At 53.6% G+C, this 27576-nt stretch overlaps 1 protein-coding gene across 5 annotated transcripts in view; it reads right to left on the bottom strand.

Annotated features, from left to right (window-relative positions):
* Positions 1-1867: 1867 nt before the first annotated feature.
* ATXN7 (ataxin 7) overlaps positions 1868-27576 on the bottom strand; it is a 124011-nt gene continuing 98302 nt past the window's right edge. For 3 of the 5 annotated variants that reach the window (XM_031953551.1, XM_031953560.1, XM_031953565.1), the window contains 8 exons: positions 23418-23646; positions 22291-22553; positions 21051-21133; positions 14547-14821; positions 12149-12347; positions 11707-11828; positions 8051-9056; positions 1868-6052 (listed from right to left, as the gene is read on the bottom strand). In XM_031953551.1, the coding sequence (XP_031809411.1) occupies positions 6035-6052; positions 8051-9056; positions 11707-11828; positions 12149-12347; positions 14547-14821; positions 21051-21133; positions 22291-22553; positions 23418-23646 (2195 nt within the window). In that variant the 3' untranslated portion in view covers positions 1868-6034. The remainder of the gene's footprint in view (positions 6053-8050; positions 9057-11706; positions 11829-12148; positions 12348-14546; positions 14822-21050; positions 21134-22290; positions 22554-23417; positions 23647-27576) is intronic. The other 2 variants (XM_031953545.1, XM_031953555.1) reach the window with 1 other exon arrangement.

The raw sequence follows: 27576 nt of genomic DNA, 5'->3' as shown, positions 1-27576 counted from the left end.
CCTTCTTATTCAAAAAATCATAAATTAGAAATGAGGCTTCTGAGACAGAACCTCATGAATTGAAATGAAGAAAAAATAAGTAACTCTAAGATAATTTAGGTCCTACCTCCTAGAACAACAGCTTAAAAACCAAGTGCAGATCAACTTTAATCTTCAGGATTAAGAGATATTGACTATTTGAAAGCAGAAGTCACAATACACAGGATAAACATCAACATTATGCTAAAATCAAAGCCTTTTTAATGTATCACTACCACAGTATATAAAAATATACTTTGAAAATGTCATTAGAACTCCCAAACTCCCGTAGTATTTCTTGTTCACTGCGTAAAGGTGACAGACAAGGGCATAGATTTCTCATACTTGGGTACTCTCTTTATGGCGTGCAAAATTGAATGGGTCAGTGAGGAATAATAGCTGTAAAACGAATGCTACCTCTAGCCAGGGGTCCTCAAACTACAGCCCACAGGCCAGATGCAGCAGCTGAGGACATTTATCCCCTTCACCCAGGGCTATGAAGTTTATTTAAAGGCCCACAAAACAAAATTTTTCTTTTTACTATAATCCGGCCCTCCAACAGTCCGAGGGACAGTGAACTGGCCCCCTGTTTAAAAAGTTTGAGGGCCCCTATTTGTCTAGAGTCTAGACAAATGATTCTTATCGTCTTAAAAGGATAAACTTAACTGAGCAAGATTACTTTCCAACCGAGAATTATTTAATGTACTGATAACATGTGTTCTGAGTGCTCCTTTTCTTCTCAGACCCACATAGTGACTTATTACTGTTAGCAGTGTTCCCGCCCCACCTTTTTTTTTTTTTTAAAAAAGATCGTAGCTTATCTGGAAAACAAACTATTTTGAGATATTCCACACAGGATTTCAATCGTATCGGTGCTTTTTCAGATAAAAGACACGACTCCAGTCAAGAGGTTTTTAATGCATTGAGAGTTTTAAAGTATTATTTGAAATAGGGAGACCCAATTGACTCGCTTTTGAAAATCTTTTTTCATCATAGAAAAGTCAAGCTCTTTTCTGGCAATAACCGATCCTTGGTCAACTGAATTCTGTCTCAAATGTCCAACTGATATTTAGCTCCTTCCTTCCCATTTATCAAGCTTGAAAACTGAAAAAACAGTTGAAAATTGTCCTCAATGTATTTGCGACAGAATTTGGTTTCTGCTTTTAAGAATGGAGAAAAAGAAAAATCTCTCCTAGGTCCTTTTAGGTGATGTAAAGAGAAAAACTAACAACTACTGATGAAAACTTGTTTTTTAAAAAAACTCAACATATACTTCCCATTCCAACCAAATGTTTCAGGTTTGTATTGAGCCTGACTATGTGTAGCTGTCTCTGTGATTCCTGAATTCACAGAAGTGACAGTACTGATTTCATAATTTTAGATCGAATTTATTTACAGGAAGTCTGGGCAGGTAGATTTGAAGCCCTTAAGGAAGCCAAGGGCTGCCTGAGCCCAGTCTAACATGGAAACCTTTCTCTTTCTGTTGCACCCAAGTGTAAGCTCTAAGGAGAAAAAGGGAAGAGGAGTCTTGTATGAAGACCATTGTAAATATCTATATTTACAAATTTCACAAAAGTACAGAGCTAAATTTCTCAAGACTATCCCACTCCCCCCTGATGCTTTTGTAATATTGGGAGGGGGAAAAATATAAACTTTAGTCAGATAGTATATACTCAGGCAAAGCTTTTCAAATAAATAGATTTTTCTATATAAAAACGCCCCGAAAAGTATTCTGCAGGAAACTGAGGCACTGCTTTATCTTTGTGGTTGAGGCTGAAGAAAGCTCCATTCTGGGTTTAAAAGTGTGTGTGTGTAGGATTATAATGAAGCAAAAACATGTAAAAATGTATTTCATGTAACCAACCTTCGTTTATTGAGAAGTCCTCATTTTTATTGCCTGGTTTAGTAACAGGTTTGTTCCACAAACTAATTTTTCATAAAGCAAAGCACAACTTTTTCTTATAAATAGTATAAATTATTTTATTTACAGAAACTTGTTACAAAACAAATAGACTATATATTTCTTTTTTTTTAAATATCCAAAGTAATTTTCTATCCCATGACATTTGTTCATGTACTATACAGCAGCCAACCCAAAGTCCAGCTGAGATGCTCTTCATCTTGTGTACAAATTATCACACTAGTCACACACTTGACACCGGAGATTGCTTTTAGAACCAGGCTCAAAACAGAGCAAGATGCTTTCCAGGCCCTACATTCACATCGACAGCGCGTAGTGCTCATTTTAAATGATCTGAAAATGTAACGTGTTTTGCACAAAAGGTAAAAATGATTATTCTCTGCTAAATAGCAAACCTTCAACAATCATCTGTAGCCCAATTCTTTCCCCGGGGCAGGAGAGACAGTAGGGACGCTCCTTGGCAAGAGAACTCTTAGAGGAAGACAGTGGCCTTCAGTTACATTTCCCAGATCATGCTTTTTTGTTTTTTTTTCCTTCAATATTCTAAGAGGTACTTCTTTTTGTTAGATTTTTGGAGTACAAAATTTTTTACATATTCTATTTTAAACTCTGCATTTTATGAGTAAATTAACAAAATGATACACGTCTTGTAAAACTGCTGGCTGAAAAAAGATTACAACTCTTGGCATCGTGGGAAAATTTATCACCCACCAGGATTGTTTCAAACCAAAAAGTCTTATTTTAAAATACTTTATCCAATTACCAGCTTGGGTAATTTTTTTTTTTTTTACTCCTCCCCTCAATTTTTAGAAATGACATTAGGTGGAAAAAGCAAGCTCCAAAAAAAAAAAATAATAAAATAATAATAATAATAATAAAATAAAAATATATTCAACTTAACATTCAAGTCTTTTAAAGGAGAATCTGTCTACACAGTCCAAGCTTGAAACTAGTTATCAGGCACTTTTCAGTTTTTTTTCCATTAGTTTTAAACCACAACATACTAGTGGCTTGCACATGCAAGTGCGCACACACTTGCACACACGCATACACACATACACACGCACTCACTCACAAGGGCACACACAGACATCTGCACTGACAGGCATCTGCAAAACATGAACAAAGGAGAAGCAGTGTGTCACTTAACTAAATGTAGTCTTCCGGGGAATTAGGCAATTTAACAGAAGCAATGCCCAGTTAATCTCTATGAATCCACTCCCAAGACATTAAAAGGGACATAGACTTTCACGAAACAGAGGCATCCCTTAAATTGTAAAGTAGGCAAGTTCTAGGACTATTGGCTTGGCAGTGAACCACTTCAAATTATAAAAAGGTACTTACTTTTTTTTTTATTAATTAATAAATAAATACTAGATGATCTCAATTGTACCAAAACTGGATATAAGAAAAAAAGACCTGTGCAAAAATACATATTTAAATATGTACAATCAATTTTAACAAAATATGTTTTCTGAAATAGGGATACTTCAATATTTATAATAGAACAAGAAATTCCAAAATAAAGATACAAAAGTAGGTTTTGTATAATTCTTTGTTCATCATTGCAGCAATTTTTTTTTTAAATAGGTTAGTTAAGAAAACTGCAGGAGTTGTCATGAAATTCTATGGAAAGAATATAAAAATTGTCTTGGTTTTAAATTAATACCAAAATCTGTCTAGAAACAACCCCACCACTGCAAATTTGGTTTTGCAAGTTAATTTAATCCAAAAAGTACTTGTGCTACTATTTTAAATCACCTTAATTATTTATAAGTACTAAAATAATTGTAGGAGAAAATAAAAGTCCCAAGAAAAAAACAACCCACCGGTCTCCAATGCCAAAGCACTGTGTGAGTAGGTTGGTTTGTGGCAGGCAGGTTTCAAAATGGCTAATTTCCTAATCCGGTCGCTTTACGTAGGTACTACCAGGAGACATAATGAAAATGGAATTAAAAACCCCAATCGAAAAGAAATCCAAATGATCAACACTTGCTATTCTAAATATCTACATTATTCGGAATCAGCTCTGACGCCATCACGTAGCCTTTTTAGTTCTTTTTCTGGAGTAACATAATCTTGGACAAATTCTATCACTTAAAACTGACTCTTTATTGCCATCATGCACGCTCCGTTCTTAGCTCGGAAACGGAATCGACCCAAACCACAAATGCCCTCGTTACCCCCAGCACGGAGGGTGCTTGGAGCCAACAAAGGGACGTTTGGACACTGCCCCTCTTCCCCACCTATGGCTCACTGTTGGGAGGTCACAAAATCATAGATTTAGAGCTGGAAGGAACCGTGGAGGTCATCTAAGCATCCTATTGGTTTTTCCAAATAAAATAAGAAAATAGCCCTTCCACATGTCTGCACTCTTTATTAGCCTTCCTAGTTTGTCCTAAAAACATTTGGTGACTGATTGCATAATCAATGAAAAAGATCCCACCCCTTTCAAGAAAATGACTATTTTCCATACATTTCTCTCTAAAGTGTCTGCATAAAGGATCTTTGTTATTCCCTAACACCTGCTCAGGTCTGTGTCAAAGGAGTCTGGAGCAGTTTAATTCTCTAAGACCAATGACCCAAGCTTTTGCGCTATCATCAGTTGGCTTCAGGTTCCCTGAAATGGTAGTTTATGACAAAAGGGGTGGGGGGGTGGGGGGGAATGCCAGATGCAAAAGGGAGGTCTCTGAGTAGCAGGGGAGATCGGCCCTCTGAGAGACACAGGTAAACCCGCCCAGTGTAAGTGACCAGTGACTTGTCCAGCAATTACATTCTGACAACATTGAGCCCTTTAAAGGTTTCACTGGGGGAGGGATGGGGAATTAGGGTGGAAAATGTCCCGGATCAGAACACTTTCTCGGGAAGGTGAAAGAAAGCACAGATCCTTGAGAAATGAATGTGAATGAAAAGAAACACTCTTAAGTGCAGCATGGGAAATTTCCCATTCCATGCTGCACCCCCCCCCCAAACCCCCTCCACAAAAAAATAGAAAAAAAAAAACCCAACCAAATAATTATCTGTAGTGACATAAAGGGGATGGACCAAACAGGGTCAGGTCAAGCTGATGTTTAAAACTGATTTCTATTACAGTATTCAGGAGGTTGAGGATAACACAACTCACCTCCAAAAACATTAAAAAATATGAATGCTCATTTCTGTGGTATCCTATTAATTTCATCTTAAAAAGGCAATTTTTAGAAAATAGAACGAGGCTAGAAGGTATAATCAACCTACTTTGATATGCTGTTTCAATGTGAAGACTCTATGGAATACCCTTGGAAAAGAAATTACATTTCTTTGGAAATCTCGGCATAGGGTTTTTCCCCTACAGTGATTTTTTTTTTTTCATTTGGCTTTCCTCTATCAAAACTAGTTAGCATTTTTATATTCCTTTTCAGTTAACTCTTATTCAAAAAGCACATAGAATTGCTTGTGTACCATGAAAAGTATTCCTCCAAAATAGTTTATACTTGCTTTCTGGGCATTGATGGCTTAAAACAACTGCCTTTTTAAAAATTAGGAACTCCTGACGGTTCCTTATCCCAAATTACTTGCAAAAGGCTGGGCAAAAAGGAGGGCCTGTTCTGCCGAGTCGGGCTGGAGTCCGTTTTCTGGGGCCTGAACAACAGCGCCACATTCCCTAGTGGAGGGTCACTCCCTGCCCGTCCCGGGTGCTAGCCAGAGAAGGGGTGTCTAACTGCTTGGGGATGCCCCCGGGGGCTGGCAGGGGAAGAGATGGAGAAGGAAGTCTATGGGAAGGTTCTGCCCCAAGCATCTTTTTGCCCAGCCAATCTATCAAAGAGCGGTACTATGAGGTGTTCCTGCAAGTCAAAATCGCACAGATTTGTAGCAAGCAGTCCAGACCACTTTTAACACTGATAAAAGCAATTCTGTGGCTGAACTCGGATCCAGGGCCTATCAGGGGTGTTCACTGCTACAGCCATGGCTTCAGGGAATTCCTTTTTTTAAACGACCAAGAGTCCAGCAGATCTCTACACCTGAGGACCACAGGAAGCTGGGATAAACTCAAAGGCATCGTGGAGTCCAGAGTGCCAGGTGGAGGTTTTCTCACTATGGTAATTAGTCCGGCTGTCAGGGACGGGCCTTTGGCTTTGGAGAAAGAGAAGAGAGATACAAAGGGAAAGACGAGTTAGCCAATATGGAAGGGGCCTCCGCTACGTAACATGCTTCCTAAGGGGGTGGCCACAAAGATGGCAGCAACAGCCCTCCAAGCCACGTCATTTCCTGGGCCCGGCGACGCCTCAAGGCTTGCTGCCAGTGCTGGCTCCGACCTCGAGGAAGCTCCCCTGGGGCCCCTAGCTTCAGGTCTGGGTAACGAGAAGAACTTCATCTCTCTAAAGGCATTAGAGGTAGCGGACTCAGACTGAAGCAAGCCCAGAGGGGACAACGGGCAGGGGAAGGGGGAGGCTGGCACCCCACGGGCTGGGAACCGTGCTGTGGGACTGGCCTCGGGGCCCAAGAGCCAGGGCTCAGGGGGCGCCCCCAATCCCAGCCTTCCCTGCTTGGCACGAGCACTTCCCTCATGCTCGGGTTCCTGTGGCCGCGGCTCTGCTGTCCTTGTCCTAATTCAGCCCTGTGGGGAGGGGAGCTAAAGTGGCCCGCTTTGGGGAAAGCTCGCTCCAGTGTGGAACAAGAGTGAAATCACGCTCAGGAAGAAGGCAAGAAGTAGCATTCAGCAGCCCCGACGTCGGCCTCCTGCCTGCAGAAGCCAGAAGTGGCCTTTAGAAAAAAGAATGCCACGTTTGGGGCCTTTGCAGCGCGCCCCGGCCCTGGGCACAAGCTCCCATGGGGAGCTCGGATGCGGCTTGTCCCCTCAGTGGTCCCTGACCTCTGACCCTGCTGTCCCAGGGGGAGAGCCCCCAGCCTCTGGTTGTGGCTCCTTGTCTTGTACCCCGTAGTAATGGTGACCAAAAATGTCAGGACTGCCTTTTTTTGGCTCTTCCTCCTGCCTGGCCCTCTCCTCCAAAGACACCGAACAGTTCTCTGAGAGCAGAAGAGGAAATGGTCGGCCGGGGAAACCTAAGAGTAATTGAACTCCACCGTTTCCCGCTTTAGAATTCTGTGTGAGCTCCCAGAGTTCCCTGCTAAAGCTGGTGTGGGGGAAGATGGATCTAGGGCTGTCTGGTGGTCTCATTTAAAATATAAATGAACCCCGACCCCAGTCTGATTGCTAAGTGAACTGTCAAGGGAAGGGCCTAAATAAAGGGCCTCTGACTTTCGATTAGGGGAATGCTGATTTCTGAGTGAGGCTGAAAAGAGAAAGAGAAGGCAGAGGGTGACAGGAAGGAGTCGGGATGAGATGAGGGGCAGGGCTGCAGCTCTGGACCCCTGGGCCGCTTTTTATCAGAGGTCGCCCAATGTAGGCTTCTTTTTTTTAACTCATTAAATCAAGCACAAGTTAGCTCTGCTGCATGCTTGTCAGCGATCAGTCAGAAGGTACAGAATATCTAGTTGTAAATCTGGCTGGGGGAAAGAAACAAAAACCTTAAAAAAAAAAATCATCTGTAAAAATAAAATCATCGTTTGCTAATTGGATCTGCTTTCGGGTCATCAGTGTGTTTGGTGAGACGGACGATGGAACGGGGGCTGAGTTCTTCCTGAATAGTGGCAGAGGAGAAAGGCATGATTTCGACAGCTATTCCTCCCCAAAGTCTATTATGGCACGATTGCTTCCAGACCCTCACTCCCAACTGCCCCAGGGAGTAGCTCCCCTCCTGAGGACCGACCACCTTTCAAGTTTAGTAGTGATGAGGGGGACGGAAATCTAGGCCCAGTGCAGTGCTTCCAACAGTCCCGAATGGATTTGTCTTTTAAAGGCACCGTGATCTATACCAAGGGTTCTTAACCTGCAGTCTGTGGACTGCCTATTCGGATGACTGTACTCCGATACCATTGGTTTCCTCTGCAATCCCATGCATTTTATTTCCTGCATTTAAAAACATCGTTCTGAGAAGAAGTGCCCGGGCTGCCCCAGACACAAAAGCAAGGTCAAGAACCGCTGATGTACACCACGGCCTGCACTGCCGGTCGGCAGATGGACAAGGCGAGCGTGCTCCGCCGCGGGGCTTACCGGCGGTCCTCCCTTACCTGATGGAGAAGAGAGTTGTTGGCTAGCGCCTGCGTCCCCGGGATCGGGGCGGGGTGCTTGGTGTGGACGCTGTTCATGGATGGCAGCCTGGCCACCTTGCCAGCTTGGGCGCCGGGATGGACGGCGCCGGGGGAGCCCTTTCTCCTCTTCCCCAGGAGCTTGTCCAGGGGGGCGTGGGAGTGGGGGAAGCCGCCGTGTGAGTTGGCAGCCATCATCAGTTCACTGGACTGGTGGACGAAGGGGCCCAGGGAGAGGGTGGAATCGCTGCTGTTCACCATAACGCTCATCCTCTTGATGGACTCTGAGGGGCTCCCCGCCGGGGGGCCCCGGCCTGCCGGGAGGTGCCTGACGCCCACAGAGTTGGCCTGCTTAGTCAGACAGTTGGGGCCGAGGCCGTGGGACGGCGGGACCGGGGAAGGATAAGCAGCCCCACAGTTGGCAGAGTTCACCACACAGTTTTTCCTAAAAGAGTCTGTGGAATGAGGAGAAGAAGAGGAGGAAGAGGAGGAGGAAGATGAAGAAGAGGAGGAAGAGGAGGAAGAAGAGGAAGAGGAGGAGGAAGAGTGTGCAAACAGTGGGGAACTGTTTTTGCGTTTCTTTCCTGAGCTGCCACTGCTGCCGATATTGTTACAGTTAGTGCTGTTAGCAGGAGACTCCTTAGGCTTCAAAGACTTGTTGGATTTCAGTTTCTGAGGTTTCCCAGACGCTGGGGAAGGTACGGGGGCCAGCGCTGAAGGGGCTGAAGAGCACACCTGTCGGGCCTGTGCGGCGCTCGCGGGCTCCACGGCCCCCAGGGCGGCCAGGGGGGCGTTGAGCGTCGTTCCGTGGGCTGGTACAGATTTGCCATTCGGAGGGAGGCAGGAGGACGCAATCAACACTGGTGATGGCGAGACTGTGGAGGAAACAGAGCCCGGGGGGCTTATGCCATACGGTGACAGGGGCATGGAATTTGTCCGCTGGGGAACACGCGCAGATACCGAATTACTCGATGCTGGAGGGATTTTCCTAGAACGAGATAAAAGGCAGTAGCAGAGCAGTGTTCTTGAAAGACTGACTCCCAGCAAGCCCCCCTGAACACAGCACCCCTTCAAACTCTGAGCACAGAAGGGGACCTCGGGGGGCAGGGCCTACCACGGGGACCCCTGTCACCCTCCTGTGCTCAGGGTCCCGGAGCTCACAAATGCCCGAAATCTCCTGTCACTTCTGACTGGGGGCAGGAACATCAGCTGCGCCAATAACTCAGTACCAAGAAATGAAAGAGAAAGAGTCTCTCGGAGCCAAAGCACTTCGCACTTCAAGGCCCGCCCCCCTGCTCGCCGAGCGGCTGCAAGCCCTGCATCTTGGGGGGTCGGTTCCTGGGGCCGCACCCCCCCCAACCTTCTCTAAGAGGAAAAAGCAGGAAGTTTTTCCAGATGTTCTCCCCCTGCCAAGGTGAGTGATCCTGACTCGACACTGAGGCTGATTCTTCTTCTCTATGAGAAAAATGTCTGCCCCGAAGCCAGACTAACAGAAATGGAGGACACTGTGGCGGACTGAAGGCCCCACGAGGGGCAGATCCCCGCACTTAACCGCGCATCCTTTCTCTGGGCTCTGGGGCAGTAACTGACCCAGGTGGGAAACGGGCCTGCTTTGTGCGGGGAAACCTGCCGCCCGAGACCCAGTGAGCTGAGCCGGAAGTTTTGCTCCCAGCTGCCGAGGTTACTGGCGTAAAAAACAAACTCCCTCCTGGAAGCCCGTCGCCAAAGCAGAGGAGAACTGAGGGAGAAGGGGGCTAAGCCAGCTCCCCCCCACACCCTGGCTGCAGTCTCTTCTTTGGGCTCTGTGCAGTGCCCCAAAGAGGCCAGCAGGGGGCTCCAAAAGAGACACGCAGCTCTCCCAGGCTGCAGAGGAAAGGCCGGCGGAGCTGGCAGGGTCCCCACGGGGGTCCCAGCCCTTCCCACCAGAAGCCAAGTCGGGAGTCAGACCCCAGCTCGGTTCTGGCCTTCCCCTCTCCTGGGGAGCCCCCGGCCAGCCCCGCTACCTCCGGGCCCTGGCTTTTGGAGGAGCAGCAGGAGGTTCCCTCTGGAAGCACTAGCTTCCCTCTGAGCTTGGGCTTCCTCCTCCAGAACTGAAGGGATATCCCCCAATATCTGCTTTGCAAGAGAACCTGAGGACCAGGTTTCTGGGGGAGGTTTCCCCTGCTCTAGCCCTTAGCACAGTACGTGGCAGACAGGAAGGAGGTACTAAATAAAGGGCTTTTTGACTGACAGACCAAGGCACAAAATCACAGGACCCTGAGCTCCGAGGTTCCAAGTTTGCCTCCCACCCCACCTTCGGGAGTCACTGGCCCTCACTTTGTCCCTGCTCTACAGAATAAAGCCATTCTTGGGGCTTCTGTTCCGTCTCCCCCAGAGCCTTCTCCTCAGTCTCTGAAGATAGCCCCGGGAGAGGCTCGAGCAGGCTAACTCCATGAACATCGGAGGAAAGTCAGCATGTGTGGCCGCTCCCTGGGCCTCCCAGGAGCCCCTAGAGATTCCACTTGGCCCCAAAGGGAAAGGGCCGGCCCAGCAGGGGGTAGCTGCTTATTTCTTCAGAGTAAGCGATAAAGTCGACTTTCCCTTCCTGTCTCAGAGTAACGAGACGGAGCTGTCCTGCCAGTTTCTTTAAGGACTTACTGAAACCCCACTTTCTTACACGCCTGCACTTTCTGGAAAGAACATTTCTACCCAGACAGAACTAATGGGAAAGGAAACCATCTTCAGGTGGGAAAACCGGCATCCAGACTCACTACTGGCTAGAATTTCCAAGGTCTTTTCAAACTCCAAATCCTATGAGGGACCAATTGAAACGGGTAAAAATAAAACCAGGACCCTAAAACCCAGCTTAAAGTCTCAGTGGCTGGGGAGAATAAACAAGAAACCACGCCTGGGTGGATCTAAGTGTGTGATTGGGGGGGGGGGGGGGGGGGGGGGGGGGGGGGGGGGGGGGGGGGGGGGGCGGGGGGGGGCGGGAGGTGTGGAGACCCTCAGGACTTCCTCAATTAATTCCACTAATCCTAAATGAATTCTGTCAGCAATCCACAGGAGCGTGAGTCCTTAACATTAAGAAAGGGGAGCTGAATACTCAGCGGTCAGGTGGCCGTGGGTTTTCAAAATGACAGTTGGAGTGGTTTATTACCCAAAGTCTTTCCTGACTTTTTCTTTCTGACTTGTGCCTGCTAAGAGGCAAGATCTCTTAAGATTTAGGAGAGAAAACAACGCGAACCCTCAAGTAGTGAAACCGCTCACTTCTTCCTGGGCTCTGGGGGTTTCTCTTGGGGTGTGGGTGTGCAGCTGGAGCCAACGGCTCAACCACAGTCTCGGATTATCTGTGAGTTTCAGCACACCTCGGCAATCCCAACTTCCCCATGACACATAGTGAGGAGTGGATCACGGCCCCTTAAGAGAGATAATGAGTGGACTACAAGGGAACTACGACCCCTTAACACGGATAATGAGGGGTGGACTAGAGCTTCACGAGAATCTTCTTCTCTGGGACATATTAAACTTAAGAGCTGAATTTTTGTTTGAATGAAAACATGTAAATTAGATTCATGAGGGGAAAAAAAGGGAAATGAAAACAAAAAGAAACCCTCCCCCCTTGCCCTCCCAATCAATGGAAAGAAAAAGGCACTCACTTCCACATCTGGGAATTAAGATGCTTGTCCACCATAAAGTTAAGGGCACATCGGATATGGTTCCACCTCTTATCAAAAACGAAATAGCCCCTTCCAATCTGCCGACTGCCAAATGTGCAAAACTGAAAGAGAGAGAAGACAATGAATGCTTTCGGACGTCTCCAATACAGGCACATGGGTGCTCACTTTCCTTAGAAATGGAGCTAATCCTAAAGGACCGGTCTTCACTGCTATGGCTCATAGGCCGTCGGAGAACCAGAGCTGTCTCTTTCCCGCCACAGCGCTACGGAGGACAAGCTCCCAGCTAAGCGGCATAAGCAGTTCACCAGTGGGGAGCGTCCAGACCCCCGGCTTTTCTTCTGTGGTGGCCCGGGTCTGTCCCCCTGTACGGGGAAGGGGGGGGCGCCGGGCCCGCTTGGGCCGGGCCGGACCCAGAACTTACGGATGCCGGCTGAGGATGATGAGCTGAGTAATGACAATCCAGTTTTCCCACAGACTCCTCCTTTTCATCACCTTCTCCCTCGTCGCTGGATCCCCGAGATGCTGGCTCAGTGGAAGGCAGGGGAGGGTGTGGAGACTCGTTGGCGGCAGGAGAGTCGGAGGGGGCATTCCCGCCGGGCGGGGCCTGAAAGCCTGGAGGCCTGGAGGGGCAGACAAGGCAGGGAGGCTGCAGCTGGGGCCCGCGCCCCAAGGACACCACAGGCCTGGCTCCGGCACTGCCGGGAAGCCTCCGGAAGGCAAGGTCCGACCCGCCCCGAGGAAAGGCAAACCCAATCTGGGGGCCTCGAGGGCATCCAGAGCCTCCACATGGTCTGCCCTGCCACGGCTGGGTGTCCGCCTGCTCCGTGACCGGAATGCTTCCCTTCCCTTCCCTTCCCTTCCAGGGGCTCTGCTCGGGGCTGCCCCCCCAAGGGGTGCAGGGGCCTCCCGGCCTGTGTAGGCCCCTCTGCTAATTCCCACCATGAGGTGCCCATATCTGTGTGGGCCCGGACCTACGGGACTCCTCCACAGACACAGTCCGTGTTACCCATACACAGGCATCTGAGTCTGCACCTCCTGCAGAGCATCCCGGGCTCACTGCGGGTCCCAGCCCACCAGGCCCCCCGCGTCACCCCCTGGCGCACGGCAGCCCCACGGCCTCCACAGGACTCGGAGAGCTCTGAAGACAAGATGGACGGCACGGCTGGGGCCGCCTCCACTGCGTGCCCCCGGGCCTCATGGGCGGGGCTGGGCCTCTCACCCCCTTGGGGACAGTCCCTTGCGCTCTGGGGGAAACGCTTTCAATGGGGAAGGCTGCCTTTGGGGCCACCTGTGGAGCCATGTCTATGCTGCCTATGTCACTGCACCCGCACAGGTGAGCCAGGCTGGCTCTGTGGGTGGGGGGCCGCTTCCTGGCTCCTCCCATTCTCTCCCTAGGTCTGCCCGACACCACTGCAGGGATTTCCTCTCGCTGGCTCACTGACCGGCTTCAAGCCGTCCATCTCCACCAGGGTCCCCCAGGCCCGGACCACAAGCTCCCTGGGGCACCAGGCCTATGCCCAGAAGGGCCATCACCATCCTGACCTCTGAGGGGGGGCAAAGGAGCCCAGCACAAATGCCTGGGCCTGTCTCCCGCTCCCCAGGGCCCCATCCCACTGGTAGCTTGTCCCCCTTCAGACATCCTGCTACCCCCAAGTCCCTGAGACTCGGGCCTGCCCCCTGAGGGGTGCCCCACTGCCCTCTGCACCCTGCTGCCCAGCAGTGAGCCCGGCCCCACACCTGCCGCCCCCACCTGTTCTAGAGCCATCTCAGCCCTGCTTGCCCCTCTGGTGGTTTGTCCTGGTCGCTGGGCTTGCCCCGCTCGCCTGCCCTCCCTTTGCCCTACAATATGTGCCCACCCCGGGCTTCACACCAGACCAACCCCATCGTGGGTTCCTCCCTACACCTACAAGAGAATAATACCCACATTATCACTTGACAGGCCCTGGGGCTGTCCTCACAGCCGACCCCAAACTACCATGGCCCCCGGTCTTCGACCATCCCCCAGCAAGGGCTCCCTGGGCACAGACTCCCCTTAGGGCTGGGCTCCCACCCCTCTGCTCTGCTTTTTGCCCGTGTGCCCTAGGTGACCTCAGTGGGCTCGCCCTGTGCAGACCAACCTTCTCAGCCCTGCGCTCCCACGGCCTCCCCCTGCACTCCCTCTGGCTGCCCCCTCCTCTCCCTCCATCTCCCCAGGGACTCCATGGGGGATCCCGAGTCCAACCAGGAGCTCTGCCAGATTACTTCCAAACTGAGGCCTTCATTTTCCCGAACACCAGCCTCTGCCCGCGTGCAGATAGAGCTCTCCTCATCCCCTGGACCGACAGCTTACACCCGTTTGCTGCACCTGCTCCCCCATTCTTGCTCTATCTAACCAGTCCCTTTCTGCATCTCTCCCAGCTCATGCTCCTTCCCTGGAGCCTGGACCGTTACAAGAACCTTTCCCTCCTCCCTCTGACCCTGGCCCTGAGCATTTTCTGGTCTGGCTCCCACCTACCCATTTCCCATGACCCACCACCTTGCGCTCTCCATGCCAGACGAGATGGCCACTCCCCACAACCCTGCGTCAGCTGCCCCTGTGCCCTGGACGCCGCTTGCCAGCGCCAAGGAGCATGAGCGTGTTCAAGGACAGCAAGACAAGAGCAAGCGCCCCTCCTCCCCCCATGACTGGGCTAGGTCCCTTTCTAAAGCCTCATGGTCCCATCACTGCATCAGAAGGCAGAAGATGCAGCCACGTGTTCCCCCCCCCCCCCCCCCGACACAGGGAGATGGAGATGAGAACCGGGAGGCGCCTGCGCCAGGCGGCCGAGGACATTACTGACCTTGGAAGACTGGGGTTGTGAGGTCTGGGCTTATTGGGGACGAAAGGCTTGGACTCTGCAGGCGCCGCTCCGTGAGAGCTGGGGTGCGGTTCTGGAGCCGTTTTGGAAGGGGAGGCGTGCGGTTCCCTGAGAGGTGGCGTCTGCGGCGGCGGCGGCAGCTGCTCGGGGTGGCGGAGCAGCTCCTTTTCCCTGCTTTTGTTTTTGTGCTCGGCCAACAACACGTCGAAGCGTTTTCTGCGCCCCTGGACGGCCCTCCGCTGGGTTAAGGAATGTGTCTGCAAGCCAAACAGAAGAGAAGTTCTCCTGAGGTCCCGGCCAAGGCCCTGGGTGCCCCCCCTTGCGGCTCCCAGCCAGCGCCAGACTCTGGAGCCTGGATCCCGGAGCCTGGGGACCAGAATCCAAGGCCTGGACCCCACAGCCCAGAGCCCCAGGGCTGAAGGCCAGAACCTGGAGCCCAGAGCCCGGAAGCGGCACCTGCCGAGCTGCCATGGCCCCCAAGGACACACTTCTCCCTTCCTGCAGAAGGAAGACAATCCGAGGGCTGACCTTCCGTCGTGGGAACGTGCAGCCGGTGTGCCGCTGTGCGGGACGAGAGACAAGAGGGGCCGTGCCCCTGGCACGAGCCCAAAGCTTTCAGGCGCCTCGGGCCTGCCTCAGAAAAATGGGAAAAACACCTCGGTGGAGCCCAGTTGGGAGACACACGGGTGAGAGCCAGCCTCGGACTGGCCAGGCCAGGCACAGAATGCAGCCAGAAGGGCAGTGGGGAAGTGGGGACAAGGCCAAGGAGAGCACACGCCCCTCCCGGGGCCAGGCCGGCTGGCAAATGGGGCCCTGAGAAAGGGGCAGCAAAGCCCGGGGGTCCCTTCTCTGGAACAGGCTCCGGCGGGGGACGCTGGAGGCAGGGACAGGCCTGGCTGGGAGGCTCCGAGGGCCCAGACCGAGGGCTGCACAGGGTGCCAGCAGGGGCCCGGATGGCCCTGGCTCAGAGGCCCTCTCTGTTCAACCCCCCAAAGGCCAGCCCCTTTTCTGAAGGGCCTTTCCCCATGCCCAGCCACCTGGAGGGGATGGGCCAAGCCCCGAGAAGTTCCTCAGGTGCCCCGGAGCCCAGAGCACATCCCAACGTTCATTGGGAGCAGGAGGATGGACAAGGGCCCCTGAACAGCACTGGCCACAGCAGGCACGCCAGCCGGGGTCACCTTTCACGCAATCTCAGAACTGCCAGGATTCCAGGTGACAAGAAGGGGTCAGAGAAACAAATCCGTGGCAGGAACATGGAGGTCGGGGGGATGCGCCTGCCCCACTGCACCTGCAAAGCCCAGGAGGGAAGGAGCCCAGAGCCCCTCCAATGACGGACAGATGTCTGGCGGAAAAGGCCCAACGAGAGCGGTTCAGCAGGAGCCGCCGCGGACAGCAGAGTTCTCAGGGACCACCGAGTCCTTTGGAGAGCTGCAGTGACCCTCCCCGTCACGCCCCCCGACGCCCTCCAATAAGGAGGCAACCAAAGCCTCCCAAGGGGCCCACTCCACCTCTGGACAGAGCATGGGCGGCCACAAGGCTTTCCCTTTGTTCTACCCATCGTAAACGATAGCTGCGGCCCCTCTAAGTGGCTGCTCTGTGCCGGGAGCACGGCCAAGTGCCATCTTGGGGCAAGTGCAAGACCACAGCTCGTTTTACACCTGAGGAAGCTGAGACAGACAGTGGGAAAGTAACATGCCCAGTCACCCAGTTCACATCTGAGGCTGGATTTGAACTCGCATCTTCCCGACTCTGGGCTCTATTCACTGGGCCCCCTCGTTGCCTCTAGATGCCCCAAGACACTTGGCATCCAGCTTTCCTGTGCCCGCGTCAATGAGCATCATAGGGCATCCGCTGTTTTCCCCCAGCTCTGTACATCCTCCAAGTTACCTAGGCCCTCCCTAAAAGGGGGCACCTGGGACTGCCCAGGACACTTGGCCCCCCACTCCTGGAGGCCAGGCTCATCCGGCTGCTTTGCCCGCTGACCCCCGCCGAGCGGGAAGCTGCCATAACCAGACAACGCAGTCACGCCTTCGTGGGAGAGAGCTCTGGAGTCTCGTCCTGATCGCCTCCTAAACCTCACGTGGGCATTTGGGCCAGTCAAGACCTTCCCAGATCCGGCCTCTCTTCCACCCCAGCTTCAGGGAAGCAGCCACTCTCGGGAATCACCCGTTAGGAAGGGCGTGGAGAAGAAGGCGGACGTGTGAGTGGGCGACCTGGAGGACGCCTGGGTCGAGAACGGCCTCTCTTCCTCCTCAGGCCTTCCGGGGGCCCGACATCTTGAGAAGGCCTCAGCTGCGGGGGCCGATTCTGGAGATGTCCGTGTTTGCATCTTCCCAGCCGCTGACTCACAGAAACGGGCCCAGCGTCCCCCAAGGACTGGCCCGGCCCAGAACAGGTACCAAGCAAGTGCTGGTTGAGGGACTGAGACAAACGGCAAGTTCCCCCACGGCTCCGAGGGAGGTCTCCTCCGCCTCCTTTGGAGAGCATCCCTCCCTCAGCCTTGGTTCTGATCATTCAACCAGCCCCAAGTCCTGCAACTCCCCTCGCTGCCACCCACCCCATGACACTCGACAAAGTCGAGCCGCACTTCCCTCTGTGCCAGCGGAAGGCCCGTCAAAGGCGGGGAGAAACTTAGTCTGATGAGAGCCGTCCTGATGGAACCCAAGCAGGGTCTCTGAGAACTGGGTTTCCCTCTAAGCCTTTGCTAACTTTTTCTAAAATGTGCAAGTTCACTTTCTTTTCTTAAAAAGTCAAGATCAAAGGCTCATAGATGCAAAATTAGAATGGTCCTCAGAGGCCACTGAGTCCTATGCACCCATTTTATGGATGAGGAAAATGGAGGCCAGAGAGGGGAACCAGTCCCCTATCCAGATCCTTAGTTCCAGTCCTCCTCCCTCCAAGCCCAAGGCTCTCTCTCTGTACCACAGACCACACAAGGGCTCCATGTCTGAGCTCTGCAGTTGCCAGTGCCCATGCTTTGCCCTCAGGGAGCCGGTGTTCTGGGGCCAGAGAGTGCTCTGAATTTCCTCCCCTGCCTCAAGGGCACCCGGGTGCTTGTGTCCACAGCCTGCCTTCGCCGGGATCCGCCATTTTCTTCTGTCCTTCCTAGGCCCAAAGAGCTCTCCTTGCAGGGCACAAGGCGTCGGGCTAAGCCATAAGTCCCTCAAGTTCATCTCGCTCCCCTGAGCAGACTCCCGGGGAGAAGCTGCTCTTCTGCTTGCTGTCCCGTGTGGTCTCCCAACAGCATGAGCTCCTGGAGGGCGGGGGCCCAAGGCCCACCTTCACGCCTGTCACACAGGGCTCTCTCCGCCCCGGAGCTTTCACCAGGGCCCGGGAGGGGACGCAGAACCAAGAGCGCCCGGGGCCCTCCCCCATGGGACGGAGGAGGAAGGAGGGATCCAGTCCCGCAGGAAGGAAGGGGCCTGTCTTCTGGCCCAGCTCCCACCGGGCCCTCCTTAACGGGGCTGGGCCTGGTTTTTGTGGCTGATCCTCCACTGTCAGTCCTCGCTTTCAGCCTTGGACAGCTGGGAGTTCCTGGCTAATTCCTCTTTCCTCATGGAGATGGCTTCCTTTTGCGGCCTCATCGTTTACTGCTCAGAGATCCCAGTGCTCCCCAAGTCAGAGTCTGCACTTTGCAGGCCTCCCTCACGACCTCCTTGGCTCCCATTCCTGCTCCCATAACCTCTTTCCCCTTAGTTCGAGGGCCAGATCCACCGTCCATGTTGCCTGGGAGCTTCCTCTGCATCGGAAGGATGGCAGCGCCTCTAACGCGTGTGACCCGTCCACACCTGTCCAGGATCCCAGAGCGTCTCCCAAATGCAGCTAAGAGAGTCCTACAGGACAGACAAGCTGCTGTGGGCTCCAGACAGAACCATCTCTGCCCCCGGTGCTCACCATCAAACCCAGCTGCGAGCCAGAGGGGGAGACGGACGTTGGCCCGAACGTGAGGGAAGGACGGGCGGTACAAAGGCATCCTAGCTTGTCCGCCTTCTATGTCTCACACTCAAATGCCAAATGCCAAGTCATATTTACGAGGCAGGGACGGATTCGGCCAAAGTTTTTATTTGGAAATAGGAATTCCTAATCCGAACTGAATCATTTCCTAACCTTCACTGAAATCCAGCTGCAGCCCATTCAACCCTTGCAAAGATTGACTTGTTACATTCCTCCTAATTTCACCAGTCCCTGAGGTTGCACAGTCTTGGTTTCGGCGTCAGCCCCTCCCTCCATCTCATCTCGTCCCCCACGACCCGTCTCGTAGCGAGCGCTGGGAATCTTGTTTTCAGAACAGGGAAGGCCCCTTCACAGCCTCCCACCAGCCTCTCTCCCTTCTGTCTCCAGCCTTCCACACAACAGCCAAAGTCACCTTTCTGGGACACGGGTCTGACCATGGCCCCCGTCTGTGGGCCTCCCATCACCTGGGGAACAGAACAGACTTCCTGGGCTGGATCCTCAAGGCCATGATCTCCCTGTCCAGCCCTGTCTCAAGCTCCTGTCCTGGGGACCCACCATGTGCTAACTCCCCTCGCCAGCCCCATGCCCAGATACTCCCACTGTCTGACCCTCAGTCCCCCTCCTTCCACCATTCACAAACATTGCTTCCTGCATGGGCAAAGCAACCAGGCAGCTGGTAATCAAGTAGGGAGAGTGAGCCCCGAGAGGAGAGAAGGAAGGCAAGAGAAGGGAGACAGAAAAGGGGGGCCTGGTGGATGAGGGGACAGCGTGGCCAGGAAAGCTATGGGGAGACTGTGACTGGCTGGTAGAGCCATGGACAGAGACTCAAGTGGGAAGGAGGAACAAGTTTAGGTAGGAAGACAATAAACCTGATTTTAGACATGGAAGATGTCCTGTAACCCGCTGCAGAGGTGGGTGTGAGCTCAAGCCTGAGGGGGGGCCGGGGAGCTGGATGCCCGGGGGGCTGGGGGCCGAGGGGAAGAGAACCTTGGGGAGCACCCACCTGAAGGAATAAGGAAGAGGAGGACAAGTCAGCGGAGGAGACAGAGGAAGAGAATCAGAGCAGGGTGGAACCTCTGAACCTGCAAGGACAGGCCGAAGGAAGGGGCGGTCAACAGAGCCACGTCCAGAAGCAAAGTCAAGCAGGAGGAGGACAAAGATGGCCCTCTTGGCCGGCGGAGGAAAGCAGCTCAGTGGGGGGCCTGAGAAGAGAGAAGACGCCGAGAAATGGCTGGCACTGGGGATGGACCACGGAGAGGGTGACAACGATGACCCAGCAGCTGGAGGAGACTCAGGGCCAAGGAAAGGCTTTTTACGGAGGGCTGGGGAGACCCAGAGAGACCCCGAAAGCGGACTGTCGCCAAAGCGTGTTCCTGCAGGAGACGGGGTCACGGGCCAAACGCACATACTTCTGAGGGAGAGGGCGGCTGGCAAAAAAGTCCTGCAAATTCTAGGCCAAATTCTGCCAGGGGGAGCTACAGGAGAGGCCCGGGAAGGAGAAGTGGCCCAGTCTGCAGGGGAGAAGGGGGTTCTGGTGCACATGTAATGGACCGTGTGAGGCCCTGAAAGGCAGACGGTGGGGCAGAAGACGTAAGTCAGCAAACCAAGACGGAGCCAAAGAATCGGGGGCTTTTCCCAGAATCTGACTTCGGAACAGTTGCCAATGCAGCACCTGCTTGGGCAAGAGATGCCCAGAGTCAGCCCTCCCTGGGCTGATATTAGGGGCCTCGGGAAAAATGAAAGCTCGGTGACTGGCTCACGGCGCGTCCTCCCTGGGCTCCCAGAGACGGGGTTCCGCTACTTGGAGAGAGCGAGCACCGGGCACAGGCGGAGAAGTGTCCCTCTGACGGCCGCCATCCCGCCTTCTGTACCGCCTGTGAAAGAAGCCACAGGCCCCCAGCCAGGCGGGGGCCTTTCCTGGATACCCAGGGACTCGCTTTCAGGCTCAGCGGTCCCTGATACTTGGCCATCTTCTCTCCTTCGACAGCTGAAGCCACAGAGCAGGTGGTCATCCAGGAGGAAGCCGGCCTGACAGAGCCCTTTACAGCGTGTTCTAAGGTTAAAGAAGCATCAAGGCGGAGGGGGAGAGGGGGTCTCCTCCTGCTGGGCTCGGAGCCCAAGGCAAATGGGAAAGCGGGGAGAAAGGCGGCCGGACGCTTAAAGAATTCTCCTGGGAAGGCTCTGGGCGAGGGGCAGCTGGCTCCAAGGGCATCAGCGCGTGTCGGAGCATTCCCTTGGGTGCAGTGAGGGAGGCCGGAGAGTCCTTCACCCTAGTTCGAAGACATGAACCTCCCACTTTAACTTCTGCAAGAAGATCCCAACGCTCTGCAGGTGAGAGCCTGGGAGGGAGAGGAGGAGAGAGCGAGGGGCAGCTGCTCTCTCCTTCCTCCTGCTCGGCAGAGTGCTTGAGCCAGGCCCGGCGCTCCCCGAGCCAAGGCTCTCCAACCAAGGGGCGCAGGACAGCGGGGAGGGGAGGGGCCTCTCGGATTCTCGGCGCGGCGACAGCCCGAGGCGGGGGAGAGGGTGGCCTACCTTGCATGTCAAAGACCTAGTGCACGGCTTCTTGGTCTCCACATCAATGACACCACAATATATGTCAGGATCAAACTCTCTCTCTGTCAGGAAGACACAGACACATTGCAGTGAGCCCCGGGATGCTCCCAGATCGGGGATATTTCCCCTCAGTGACAAGACCACTGCCTGCCATTTAAGCTACAGATCCCTCTCTCGCTGCACAGGTAAGTCTTTTAGCTAATCAATCCACCATATTAATCTAAGGGAAAGAAGATGCGTCCCTTTGTTTTCTCCAAGACTCTTACCTCTTTGGGACTCAATTTCCTCATCTGTAAAATAATTGGGTTAGATTCATTGCCCTGGAAATCCCTTTCCCTCCACGATCCCCATGGAGGAAGGAGAAGGAAGCAGTCCTGCGTCAGTAAAATCTCAGTGTCTCTGCTGTCTCTCTACCTCACTGTGTCTCTGACTCTGTCTTTCTCCCCATCTTTCTCTTTCTCTGTCTCTCTCCTCTACTCTCTCTCTCCCTCCCTAATTCTATCTGTCCCCTTCCCTCCCTCCATCATCCCTTTCCCTCTCTCTCCCTCTCTGATGTTTTTGTCTCTCTCTCTCTCCCTCCCTATTTCTCTCCATCTCTCTCTCACTATTCAGTCTCTCCCTCCCTGTTTCTCTGATGTCTCTGTCTCTTTCTCTCTCAGTCTCTCTCTATCTCTCTCTCCCCCTCCCTGTATCATCTCTCTCTTTCTCTCTCCTGTTCCCCCCTTTCTCTCTCAAAGGAGAAGGAGCCACAGAGCAGCTTCTCCTCCTCACTGCACAAAGTCCTGAAAGCAATGGCACAGCCTTCCTCACCCAGGACACTTTTCGTGTTCTGTCACCTAAGAGAGGCCGTGGGGGCGCAGACGGCTAAAGGCCGCTGTGGCAGCCAGAGGCTGGGCGGGCGGCCCAAGCTGTGGGGTCAGCACTCCCTGGGGCAAAGCTCTCAGACTGTATGGGGGGAAGGGGAAGGGGGACTGCTCTGCATTAGTCGGGAAGTTTCTACAAAGGCGATTTCCTTCTGCTGTAGGAGTGCCAGGTCCAAACCAGAAAATCAAATCCCCCACGACCCGAAAGCCAGGGTTTCCCACAGAGCCCCGGGAATAGCCGCCACCCATGGAGGCACAGTGGGGCCGTGACAGGAAGGAAGGGGACTCCAAGGCACTCAGTGCCCCTCCTGACTGACGAAAAGGGAGGAGGGAGATAGCAGCAGGTACAACGTTACCTGATAATCTCTTATGTAGAAATTTCCTATTATTGGAATGATCTTCTGACTTCTTTTCCAAAATTGGAGGGGCAGGAAAAAGACCTTGACCGTTCAGTATGTGTCCAGGGGAAGGCAAGGGTGGCTTTGGTATCGAGGGACAATTAAGGCCAGTCTTGATGGAGGAACTCACAGTAGCAGAGCCAGCCGACCCGAGAGCAGTTTTCAGTAGTGCTCCGTCCATCTTTGGGTGAATCTTCTCCACCTTGACCGAAGGCGTCAAGCTACCAGTGATGGAAACAAAAAGGAAAACAGGCAGGGAGTGAGGGGGCTGCTCCGGGAGGGCCCAAGGGAAAGGGCTCTTGGGAGATGCAATCCCGGGGAGATGCCATCAGGAAACACACACTAGACCCAGCTGAATTCTGGGTAGAAAGCCCCCAGACCCAAAGCCATGTGGCATAGTGGGAGGCACAAGAGTGAGCCTCCAACACGTCCTTGGGGGGTGGTCCTGAGCAAGGCAAGTCCCAAAGCCCAAGGAGCTGCCCATCTCCACAGGGCAGGCTTCTGTGAGGGCAATTTGCAGATCAAAACCCCCAAATCTATAAAAAGCCAGCAAGACTTCCTGGACAATCCTTTTGGGAACAACTTTCTTAAAAACAAGGTTCTTCAAAAGATAATAATACAGAAAAGCCTCCCAAATTCAGCACAACTGGAAGAAAAAGCCATCTTAATTATAGAAGTTTGCAGCATCACAGCATAATAATTCAAACTAGGCTAAGAGGATGTTGCCAAGGGGAGAGGTCCTCTGGGAGACTGTTAATGAAGGAATAAAAATTATTTCAGATGAATGCATCCCTTGTACAGAAAATTATTCTGCTATGGTTTTTAAAAGCTTTGTTTCACACGTGTTTTTGACAAGAGGTTTACCGACAGGTGAATTTTAGCGCAGCTCTGAGCAAACGTCACCGTTCCAAGCCCAACGATGCGCTTTTATAGCTTGTGACCGCTCGAGCCCCTCGCTGGGCCGGCGCCCCGGACCCCACGTGGGAACCTCTCCAGACGGCCTGCCCGCAGGGGTGGGCAGTGCCTTGGGCCCCTCCTCCCTGCCCCCAGCCCCGCCGCTCTCGGTGTGTAGAGAACATACTCACATTTTTTCAGGGGCCGGCCTGCCGGGCGGGGGGTCGCCTGCGCTCCCGCCGAGCTGCGGCCTGTCTTTGGGAGGTTTCAGCAGCTTGGAGGTGGACGAGGCTGGGCCGACGACGCCTCCGCCAACTCGGCCGCCACCGCCGCCTTTGCTTTTTGTCAGGGAGAAGAAGGAGTACAGGGCAGAGGGCGGCGCTGTCAGGGGGGGCTTGTTGGAGGAGCCGTGTCTTCTTTCTGGAAGCAAAAACAGAGAGCCTGGCTCACTTGGGGTTTTCTCCCTCTTCCCAGCCCCCAGGAGCACCACCGCCCCCCGCCTGTGGCCCTGCGTGCCAATCCCAGGCGCAGAAGCTCCCGGTTCCTGCCAGGCCAAGCTCTCGTCGGAGCCAGGGTTGCCCATTTCTCTGCAGCGATGCAGTCGGCAGTCAGGGGGCTTAGAGCATCAGCTACCCTGAACCATCCTCTAAGAAAGCCATTGAAAGGAGGAGTTTGCCAATTCACAGCTCAGTTCGCCCTCCATCATCAGGGCCCGAGGCTCAGCCCGTTCTAGGCGAGTTCTGAGAGCTCAGCGGCCCAGAGTCACTCCCAGCAGCCCCTGCCAAATGCCCTCTCGTGGCAGGGGCTCTGAAGTCTTACTCCTCACAGGCTATTCCGTCCCCAATGCTCTGGGAGACACGGATGGGCCAGACAGACTGTGACCCACCCGGGACACAAAATTTCCCTTTGCCGACCATCCCACTCCCAAAGACCTGCCATCTCCACGGGGAAGTCGGAGACTTTAAAGAAATGGGTTTTGTCCTGAAAAGAAATGGCCCTCAAGGGTCAATCACTGTCACCCCAAGTTAAAACAACCTTCTGACCCTGATCAGCATCAAGTTCTATCTCACGGAGGGCCCTTATCACCTCCCATGAGACCCGGGGGCAATGCTGTTCTGAGAAATGACCGAGGCTGCTGTATTGCCAGCGCCAAGTAAAACCCTAAGGATGCTCCGGGTGTCCGGAAAGGGGAGAAAAGGAACGTGGATTATAAATCATGGGCTGAGTGACTCTAGGACTGAGGCTGAAGAAACCTGCTGCTCTATTTCTGGGGGGCTGGCATTTTCCAGCTGGCTCTCCTTATGGGACGAGGGTATTCCACTGATCTGGGTCCCACGTACTGGGGGGAGCATTCTCGACAGTCCCACGACAGGCCATTCTCTCCCTGCACGTGCCCTCCAATATTGTCACCAAAGCTCTTCTTCCCCAACCCTTACTGGCCAGAGAGCTTCCTTCCGATTCCAAACTTTAAAGTACCTAGCAGCATCAACTGTGGAACAGACCCAATGACCCAAACCCGCCCTTCTCCCTGCAAGGCAGGGCTACGTCACCTCCCCCCACTGAAGGATGCTGGGAGCCACCTGCCACAAGGAAGCACCGGCTCGAATGCCTCAGGCTCCCCAGATCGAGGCGATCCACAATGAACCAAAAAGCCTGTTTTCCAAAAAGGACGCGCCTCCTGCTCTTCACAAGCCAACAGGGAAGTGCTAGATTTCAACTTGGGTCAAGGCAAGGTAACCGTCCACCACCGACCCCCCCGATGGGGCTTCATTTCAGGGATGGCTTAAAACTGGCTTCCCGCCTAAGGAAGGGGGTTTCTTGCATCAGCGACAGAGACATTATGGGGAGGCCGGAGGCCCCGCATTAACACAGGCCAGGGGCTGCCTAACTGCAGGGTGGTTTGCTGGCCGGGGAGAGTCCCTCCCTCCAGGGCCTGGCACCAGGGAGGTGCCCACGGCTTGTGACCCCTTTGAGGGCAGAGGCAGCATGTGATGGGGCGGCCTTCCAAAGGGAGAGGAGCCCGCAGTCCTGAACTTGTTCTTAAAGAACCTTCCTAAACAGGTCATCCAGGGGCCCCCAAGGACCCGGGCCAAAGCCGGCAGCATCTGGATGCCCACGGCGCTGCCCTCACCAGTGCTGGACGCTGCTCACAAGTCAGCTGCAGCGTCACGGCTGGCTGTCAGAGCAGGCACCCTGCCCCTCGCTCCCCCGCCTCGCCCACAATCAGTCAGTCAATCAGCATCCATTCAGGGCCTGCCCGGTGCCAGGCGCAGCACCCTCAGGAGCCCGCCTTCCAAGGCACCCTGGGCCCAACCTGAAGGGATGAATAAGCCACCAGAAATGTGAGTGGGACCGGGAGGGGCTGGGCCCAGGCGGGGGAGGACAGCCCGCAGCTCCGCCGCAGGAGCCCTGGGCTGCTCCTCTGCCAAAGGTAACGCTCTCTGTGTTCTGTTGTTTCCACTTTCTGACTACTTCCCAGTCACAGCTGGTCTGGCTCAGGCCCCAGTGGGGAGGGCTGCCGGCGTGCAGCAGGAGGCTGGACACACTGACCCAGAACGCCCGGGTCTGAGGGGCTTCCCGAGGACTGCCCCCCCCCCAAGGACCCCACGGGCGACTGGTGGAGCACAAAGCTTGGAAGTGGTGGCCTGGCTAAGCCATGAACCTCAGTTTCCTTATCTGTACAATGGGGGGGAGGGGGTTTGTTGAGGACCAAATGAACCATTTATACACTTCTTTGCAAACCTAAAAAGCACCGTGTAAATGCTGGCCATCATCGTCATTACGAGTCAAAGGCAGGGACGTATTGGCCATTATTGGTGATTCAGCTCAGGCTCCTGGAAGTGGCCGTGGCCCTGTGGCCATGCTGGCAGTGGACACTCTCAGCTCTTACTGAAGCCTTTCGGTCTACATCTCCTTGTCTGACGCCCGCCGGGGTTCGAGCCCCGAGCACTCCCTCCCTCCTGTACCTCGATCACACCACCTCCAGCTTCGTCCGGGGCCTTTCTGCATGGATGTCTGACCTCCCCTGGGCGATAGTCCAGCTCACAGAGCTCTCAACACCCCCCCACACACACACAAAACCCTCCCCTCAGACATCGTCCCCGTTCTGTGTTTTCCATTCACTGCCCACCATTCGTCATGGACCCCTCTCCCATAATCAATAACTCCTCCTTCCTCTGGCTCCCTGAACACGGCACCTCCAGGTCCCCACCTTTCCCCCCAAACCGCGCTCCTCCGTGCTGCCCGGGCCCTCCGTCCCCCAGTGACTCCCACCATCCCGGTTGTCCGGCAGCCGCAGACCCCCATTTCTAACGACCTTCGAGGGGCCCGCACCCAGCTCCTTGCCACACAACATGCCCCTAGCTGAAATCACTGGCTTCCTTACCGGTCAGTGGGCATTCTGAGGATCCAGTAGTCAGCCGGACTAAAACCCTCCACATTCTCCGACACCTTCTCAACTTTCACAATTAATTTCCAAGATCGCTTAGATTCTCCTTCAAAATATTCCCTGTATTCAAAACTTCTCCATTCCCCTCATAACTGGCTCTCCCGCATCAATAGCCAATACTCTCTAGTTCTGGCCCTCGAGCCTGCTCTTGCCCAGACTACTGAGCTTGGATATGTGTGTGTACCTAAACATCAGCATGCACGTGCTGCTACAACAGCCGGCCAGACCCCCCTACAAAGGTACTTCACAGATTTTGTTTTGCTTTGCTTTTCTGTTTACAGGTTTTTAACAAAAAGGCGGGGAGTGCCCTTCCACCTGACTCTTCGGATGGCTGCCCCCTCACCCGCCACATTCCAGCCAAACGGGCTCCTGGGCCGTTCCCCCCCCCCAGGACATTCCAGCTCCTGCCCCCCGCCTTGGCAGGCTCACCCCCAAGCCCGAATGTATTTCTTCCTTACGTTCACTTCTTAAATCACTCTCTGGCTTATTTCAAGGCTCTGCTCAAGTGCCCCTTCCCCGCTTTATTTGTCGGTACGTATTTCTCCCCTCCCTGTGGGAGAACAGAAGCGCGCCGAGGCAGAACCGCCATTTTGATCCTGTGGATCCAGAGCCAAGCACAGCGCCTGACATCAAAGTGGGGGCTTAATAATGATTAATGGATTGGCTGGAATGGTGTCCACACCACTGGCTACCAGACCACTTTATTTACATGCATTAGTCTCTATTTTTTTTTTTTAATTTTTGCTGAATCTCCAAAACGGTTTCTCTTTATGTTTCTCTGAATTTTCCCCCTCAAACATCCTCTACAGAGAGGCAGTGTGGCACAGTGGGTAGAGAGCTGACCCAGAAACCACAAAGACCCCATACTCCAGTCTTACTTCTGATACCTAACTGCTGTGTGA

Source organism: Sarcophilus harrisii, chromosome 1 (assembly GCF_902635505.1).
Source record: "Sarcophilus harrisii chromosome 1, mSarHar1.11, whole genome shotgun sequence".
Taxonomy (NCBI): Eukaryota; Metazoa; Chordata; class Mammalia; order Dasyuromorphia; family Dasyuridae; genus Sarcophilus; species Sarcophilus harrisii.
Note: the sequence above shows the minus strand (reverse complement) of the source record. Positions and strands in the feature narration are given on the sequence as shown.